Raw genomic sequence first — 7,167 nt, 5'->3', positions numbered from 1 at the left:
TTGAGTCGATACTTCGACGTATATACATGCAGTACGTTTCCGCAAGTTGCCTTAAGTGCAACTATTAAGTAGAGGTTGGCCATTACTGGTACCCGGGTTCATCGGCTACAGAAACATTGCTCAAGACGGAAAATCCAAAGAAACATAAAATTAATCGAAAACCGGCACCAACAGAGTCGAATAAAACGTGCAACATACCAGGTACAGTCTGGGTGACATGTCATTACCTAGCCATCCTTTACAGAAATGCAACATCATCCCTAGGCAATGTTGACCTCTTTGTCTAGTGTTGCGAAGGCAGGCTGATTCATAAGCAGCACTGCGCTAGAAAATATATAAACTGCCAGTTAAGTGGCAGAAAGTCATTTCACCACTTTCTTTTGGAATATACAACCTTGTTTATCTGCTTACGGATTACCTGTTTCAGTCCTTCATAATGCTTCGTCAAATCATTTTTTGCACTCTCCTAATCGGGGCGTTTGCGAGAGAATTCGGTAAGTCATCAAATAGAATGTATGGTAAACGCTGAATGTTTTAAATAATCAATTGTGTAGTGTTAATCGTCGGATTTGTCAAGATCCAGTGCAGTTTAGGGCTTTAAATACATAACAAAAACGTATTTTGTCATTTTTAGGCAGGTTTAATAACCAAGGTTCATCCTTCGGTCAGCAAGGATCGCAAGACCAGAGTGCCTTCCAGTCGCAAGATCAAGCGCAAGGCGATGCTGCCGGTGCCGGTCAAGCATCCGTCGGTGGCACAGGCTCCGCCCAGAGCATTAACAAGGCCGATCACCAAGCTGATGGCAAGAAAACCCAGTCCAGCGGTCTGAGCGCCAACACCGCTCAGGGTACCGGCGGTGTGAACGCCGGAGGTGCCGCTCAAGCCGGTGGTCAGACCGCCAGCCAAAAGCAAGGCCAGAAGACCAGCTCCAACTTCGGTAACTTTGGTAACCAGGGCTCCAATTTTGGCACCTTCGGTAACCAGGGCACCGCTTTCAACCGTAACCCCGGCTTCCCTAATAATAATGGTGGATTCCCAAATACTGGCTTCAACGGTGGCAGCAATAGCAACAGCGGCCGTACCGGTCAGAATTTCAACAAGGCCTCCAATTCCGGTGGTAATGCGGCTGGCGCCGGTACGGCTTCTGCCACCAATGGACAGGCGACGAGTATTAACACAGCTGATCAGTTTGCCGATCAGAATGGTGACCGGGAAAGCGGCACCAGCGCCAATTCCGCCAATGGCTTTAATCCTAACACCCAAGGCGCTGCGCAAGCCGGTGGTAACATCAATAAGGCTAAGCAAGGTTCCAAGTTCAATCAACAAAACAGCAACTTTGGCCGCTTCTAAACTCGAGTATCCAACAACAAGCTCATAAATTTTGTGTTAACCAGGCGTGTAATTTCTAACAATGCTGCAGCTTTGCCGGTAGCTAAATTCGGGCCAGTTCTCGACTCGAATCGCAAGTAAGAGAATATCTTCTCTAACGTCGCGGCTTGCTGACAAAATTATAATAAAATGCTGATGTGATTATATATTGTTGTTTATCTCCCATGCAACAAAAAATGCATAATTTAAGAGAACAAATCGCAAGTACTCATAAAATCTGATATCTAAATTTAATTCCCATTCTCGGAGGTTATTCCAAGACAATATATTTCTACACCGTAGACAGTTATAGTGGTACATTGCGTAAGACTATTCCACAGAAACTGTTGTTTTCCGAACTTGAACCACTATTGTGTAAATACATAACACAGTGAACAATTAAATGAGGACTCACAGCTTGACCGCACTTCCATGAACAGATGAACTCATAGACACTTCCCAAGTCTGCCACAAACAACCACAAAAGCTTTAATTTAAACTGTACAGAAAATCTGGTGTAGCATATTATTTTATGATACTATCATGGGAAAGAAATATTATGCAACCAGGAAAACAGGCTTGTACTTTCTTTGTGCGATCTTAAAAATAAAACAACTGCAGTACCTAATTTAACAACAGTGGAGCCTCCCGACTCCTGACGAGTGCATGGATCGGAACTATTCGCAAACTGGGTTTTGCTGCAGCCGAACGATAGTTTATTTGTATTACATCAATGTCTGCAACAATGTCCGTAAACTAGTTTTTTTGTTCGGCCAATGCCGAAACCCCAAATAAATTTTAGGCGCGAGTTCGCCCCCGACGGCCTACCATCCCCCATGGCCATCAAGAATTCCTTGTAGGGGGACCTAGTGTCCCACGACGACCTGTCGTGCAGTCCCAGTGGGTGAATCAAACCAAGCTCTTTCAAGAAAGTTTGCACTTCCGGTGCTTGCTGTCTTTAGCCTGCTGTGCAGCATTGGCGGCTTCCTCGAGGTAGTGTATACGTGAAAGGCGCAAGTAAACAACGTAGCCAGCCAAGGGAACGAGTGACCTTGGATGGAAAGACTTCAGAGAACAATTTCGTACCTCATTGCAGCAAACTTTTGCGAATTTTCCTTTGATTCGTTGACGCATAACGTGCAGTTAATAGTAACTTCCGGCCCGACTGTGTTAGCTTATACCCGCCGTATACAGTACTGTCCAGCCGTACAAAAGTGTTATAGTGGTACAAATGTTGCATTTAGCTGTAGACTGCTTCCTTGCAGTATGTGCCGCAATGTTGACACTCCACCTCATCTGTTCAACATCTTCTAAAAATATATTTCCGTGTAAACCAATCAGATCAGCACAGTTTGTCCGTCGGATTCCATATGGACCGCACGTGTTGCGCGTGCCTGCTTAGGTGTTATAACAGCTGGGATGTATCTTTGGAAACGTTAGTCTAAAGTGCAATTTTGCTTCAGTACCGCGTACTTTCGCGCGCTAAAGCGAGCATGGCAGAAACCTCCTAATTGCAGTGATCTGCCAGTGCGATGTAGGATCGCATCACTTGTGCGGCAGCAGTGTGTGCCAGGCTGCAACGCCACACATTATTTTCCTAACTGGCATCATGCTGCAGTATCCTCTTGTTGCCGTCAAAACAGGCCTACATATCGGGTGCTGTATGGATGACGACACGACGTCTTGTGCGAACTACCGTGACTTTGACGATGCATTGTATCAGCACAGTGTGCAGACTCCTAACGACCGTTGGAGTCTGCTTTCTCTACCGCTCTCCGGTCTTTACCGGTGGATCGTATCTCAGGAACTGGACGGTGTATAACGACATCGATTCCGTTCTAGTAACGAGTAAGTTGCAACGGCGTTCAAGAAATAATTTTTGAATGATTTAATTACATTTCAGCTACGCCGGCAGAATTAGAGGACACATTCGAATATCAGCTACCATTCGTCTGCTCCTTCGATCAGCAGGAAGCTCTGCGCTTCTATCCGTCCTATTGTGGGATCGTTCAGGACGAGTTCGAGGATGACTGGAACTGGATTCCCCGTTCTGGAGCACCACCGTTAGCTTTCACTGCGCCAAGCAAAAATTACTATCACGTTCACGAAAAATATTTTTTACAGAACAGCCCACACGGGTCCCCGCAACGACCACTCGCCTTCCGGGCAGGGATACTATTTACACTTTGAAAGCAGCCAACCGGCACAAGAAGGCCAAGTGGCCATTTTCGCCACACCATGGCTGTCGGCTTCGCACGAAAATGTTTGCATCAGTTTCTTCTTCAATATGGAAGGCGACGTCGGGATGGGCTTTCTAGACGTTTTTTTGGACATTACCGGTCAGGTGGATCCGTTGACGGTATTTCAGACGGATGGCGCGCATGGCAAACACTGGCTAGCGTTCTATGAACAAATACGAGTGCCAGTACAGCGCTCCTTTCGAATTCGGTTTATGGCGACAAGGGGCAAGAGCTTCCGCTCTGATGTCGCAATCGACGAGTAGGTCTATGTGCACAGCACGGTGATTTACGTTTTTGGTCTCTTGTATAGTACTCGAATGGAGTCCATTGTATCTTTCCTAATTAAGCGTAATTTGTGCAGCATCGTAGTGAAAGAAGTGCACGATGACGAGTCGTGCGTACCGCTGGCACGTTATCCCAATATCATGGCCGATTCTGTGCTGTTTTGTGATTTGGATTCCGGAAACTGCCCTTTGGAAGCTCTGGCCGAGGAAGCCGATAGCACAATGGATGTTGAAAGGGCATACGTGGAAACCTCGGAGGAAACTTCTCAGTATTCATGGCGTGTCGCCATGGTGGACAAATATAAATTTGGCACTGGACCCGATTTAGGTAAGTATAAGCCATATAGTTTTGTCAAACTTTACAATTTGCTGGTTGCTGGTTTCGCAGTTGGCGTTAAGTAATATAGGGGCATTTAAGGCCTTTTGATCAAGGATTTATGGTTGGGTCAAATTTTGCTAGGTGACCACACTAAAGGCAAACTTGGTCAGTTCTTGCTAGCAGCCAGCGAAGCCGGTCGTCCAGGTAGTTCAGCGCGGGTTAAAATTCCCCTGGAAATGGAGACAGTTGTCAACCGGAGCAATGCATCAAAAAGTGACCTCTGTGTGGAGTTCTATTACATGACCTTTGGGCGGCATTTAGGAGAATTGCGTATTAATATATTTAAGAACGAGATAGAGCACGAGTTTATAACAATAAAACATCCAACGAATCGCGCATGGTATTCCCATGGAAAGGTTCTGCTGAACGCACATCGCAAGGCGAATATGTCGGTGCGTTTATTTGGCATTTAATCTTACGTGATTATCCTATATCGCTTTTACATTTCTGGCCACTAACAATAAATTGGTCCCCTTCTTCTTCTCTGCAGTTGGTAGTCGAAGCCATTCGTGGGCAGTCGAATCTGAGCGATATTGCCGTGGATGATATCCACGTTTATTACTGCACAGCGCAAGATAATCCCACATACGACGTTGCACATGCACATGTGCTTGGTACGTGCTATTACATAAAAATATATTTTATTATTAATGTTGTACAAGAGTATCATGTAGTCCGTAAAACATACCGTCATTACGGAGAAATGGAAACGAGTAACACTTACACTATCAGCCTGGTTGTTATACAGTTTCTAGTCGTTTTTGACTTTCTGCAAAACAGTTTTTAAAAAAAGTCATACAGTTGACGGAATAAATACAAATAATTATTGTTCTGTTTAACAGTTCCGTTATGTCGGAAAGGAGCGGTAGCCTGTCCGGAGAAAGATGGCTGCATGCTTCCTGAATATTTGTGCGATGGCATCCCGCACTGTATTAACGGTTCCGACGAGAAATTTTGTGCTCAACGTAAGTACTGGAACAAACATTTTATTGGAAAAAATATTTCTGTCCACAATTACTAATTGCTAACCATCACGCTTACGTACCGTAGAACTGTTGACAGAATGTGGTGTCCCTTCGATTCCTCCCAGCGAGCTGGTCAGCAAGATCATTTTTGGGCAGACGGTCAGACCCCATTCATGGCCATGGCAGATTGCACTCATTGACAATAGTCAAGAAACTCAGTTTTGCGGAGGTACAGTACTGCTTTCATGAGTGCAGTTTTAAAACTGCACTCCTTTCATTCGCCTTGCTGATTTGTATCCATTTTGAAGTGCTTTTTTAAGCTGTCTGGTCTGACCTTCAGGCTCAATAATCCATCCATTTTGGATTCTTACGGCTGCACATTGTTTAGCCGAGTATTCCACAAAGTATGCCAAAATCTTTTCACTGATATCCGAAACATAATCGCCTTGACAAATACAATTCTAAATATTTCTACACTAGGGAGCATGGCCGGCTCAACAACATGATCGTTCGTGTTGGTGAGCACAATCTACTGCAAAACCTGGAGGCCAGTCAGACTGATTATCAAGCAGCTGGATTATACATGCATCCGGAATTCAACAAGCCTTTGCGTGCTAACGACTTTGGTCTGATTAGACTGCGACAACCCATTCTCTTTAGGAAGGAGGTCCAGGCCGTTTGTCTCCCGTGGTTCTCCTCCACGCCGTTGTCTTCTACGTGTGTCGTCACTGGCTGGGGTCATTCGGCTCTAACCGTCTCCGAGCCGACGGATGAACGCTTTCGCCGGCACCGGCGGAATAAGCGTGGCGCACCTCGGAACAAGCGTGCGGCAACGCGTCTGATTCCCAGCAAATACCTCGCGGGACACCATGGCCATAGTGTTCAAAGAAAGGCTATTCGATCCTTTACGGCATCTAAAGCGCAAGCTGACAGTCAACTGCGACGATTTATGACGGTCTTGACACATCCTACGGATTTACAGCAGCTCTACCTACCGATACTACCAGACGAGGTGTGTCGGAATGCTTCGCAGTATGCAGGAGTGTTGTCGGAATCGATGCTGTGCGCTGGGTAAATAAGCAACTTGTCGAAAGCTACGAGTAACCAAGTATTTGAATTGGTCCTTTAATGCAATACGACTGCGGGTCATTTAACTGAGTCCAGTTGCTAAGGTTCAACCCAGGGTTTAGTGTTACGCTAAAGTTAAAGCAAAATTAACCAATTATCTGACTTATTAACCTCTACCAGGTACATGCAAAGCATGACAGGCGACAGCTGTCACGGTGATTCCGGTGGACCCCTCACTTGTAAGCGGCCGGATGGTTCATGGGAAGTGCACGGGGTAACGAGCTTCGGGAGTCTGCGGTGTGCCGAGGAAGGCCATCCCGGTATCTACTCCCGTGTTGTGCACGCATTGGATTGGATCGTACAAGTGATGGGTGACGACGCGAAGCAGCTTAAGAAGAAACGCAGTGACCACTCTAGCACTATCGACCAGGCACCAGCTCCTGTTTTACATTCGCCGGGGCACGGTTAGGTGCAAAGTCGTCATATTTTTTATTGGCGATCTTACACGATTTGTCAGACTGCCATTCTTTTACGTTTTTTTATATTTTATCTACTTTTATTATCTTGGCTTTCGTTTAATTGTTTCCGAATTTTCTGCTTAATGGTTAGGTGCGATCACTAGTAGACTGTAGCAAAGGCGCAATCTCGTTTTTGTATGAAATGCTTCTCGCAAATATGCACGAGTACTAGTACTATCTGATATCGAACAACATAGTTTCTGCGTTCGATAAGCGCTGTTAATTTGTATGTTGCACGTTCCGGTTTTTTGGCAGTGTAGTTGTCAGATGAAACAGGTTATATATGGTAGCGTGAATTATTTGAGATTCAGTAAACTTCAGTAAATTTTAGTGCACTAGCTGCAT

General features: G+C 45.4%; 2 protein-coding genes and 1 long non-coding RNA gene across 3 annotated transcripts; 2 read left to right on the top strand and 1 right to left on the bottom strand.

The window, feature by feature from the left end:
* The first annotated feature begins 215 nt into the window (after positions 1-215).
* On the top strand, positions 216-1,533 carry LOC129600994 (N66 matrix protein-like). The gene is made up of 2 exons (XM_055499684.1): positions 216-494; positions 635-1,533. The coding sequence occupies exons 1-2, from the start codon at positions 437-439 to the stop codon at positions 1,348-1,350; spliced, it is 774 nt and encodes a 257-aa protein (XP_055355659.1). The 5' UTR covers positions 216-436; the 3' UTR covers positions 1,351-1,533.
* Positions 1,534-2,860: 1,327 nt separating this feature from the next.
* Positions 2,861-7,119, top strand: LOC129601002 (uncharacterized). Its single transcript, XM_055499694.1, has 11 exons — positions 2,861-3,216; positions 3,272-3,431; positions 3,493-3,867; positions 3,970-4,220; positions 4,353-4,663; positions 4,762-4,885; positions 5,114-5,236; positions 5,322-5,465; positions 5,577-5,640; positions 5,717-6,307; positions 6,485-7,119. Exons 1-11 carry the CDS (start codon positions 3,036-3,038, stop codon positions 6,771-6,773), a joined length of 2,613 nt encoding a protein of 870 aa, XP_055355669.1. The 5' UTR covers positions 2,861-3,035; the 3' UTR covers positions 6,774-7,119.
* Positions 4,970-6,351, bottom strand: LOC129601003 (uncharacterized). The gene is made up of 3 exons (XR_008692184.1): positions 6,232-6,351; positions 5,317-6,150; positions 4,970-5,243 (listed from the first exon to the last, which is right to left on the bottom strand). It is a non-coding gene; the product is annotated as an uncharacterized LOC129601003 (long non-coding RNA).
* Positions 7,120-7,167: the final 48 nt, after the last annotated feature.

The sequence above is a fragment of the Paramacrobiotus metropolitanus genome, unplaced genomic scaffold (genome assembly GCF_019649055.1).
Source record: "Paramacrobiotus metropolitanus isolate TYO unplaced genomic scaffold, Prichtersi_v1.0 Parri_scaffold0000208, whole genome shotgun sequence".
NCBI lineage: Eukaryota > Metazoa > Tardigrada > Eutardigrada > Parachela > Macrobiotidae > Paramacrobiotus > Paramacrobiotus metropolitanus.
Note: the sequence above shows the minus strand (reverse complement) of the source record. Positions and strands in the feature narration are given on the sequence as shown.

What these genes read in the sequence shown, in the direction of transcription:
- LOC129600994 (XM_055499684.1), top strand. Translation starts at nt 437, where the DNA reads ATGCTTCGTCAAATCATTTTTTGCACTCTCCTAATCGGGGCGTTTGCG. An exon ending in GGCGTTTGCGAGAGAATTCG is followed by an intron (nt 495 to 634) that starts GTAAGTCATCAA and finishes TGTCATTTTTAG; the next exon opens with GCAGGTTTAATAACCAAGGT.
- LOC129601002 (XM_055499694.1), top strand. Translation starts at nt 3,036, where the DNA reads ATGACGACACGACGTCTTGTGCGAACTACCGTGACTTTGACGATGCAT. An exon ending in CCCCGTTCTGGAGCACCACC is followed by an intron (nt 3,432 to 3,492) that starts GTTAGCTTTCAC and finishes TATTTTTTACAG; the next exon opens with AACAGCCCACACGGGTCCCC. An exon ending in TTAGCCGAGTATTCCACAAA is followed by an intron (nt 5,641 to 5,716) that starts GTATGCCAAAAT and finishes TTTCTACACTAG; the next exon opens with GGAGCATGGCCGGCTCAACA.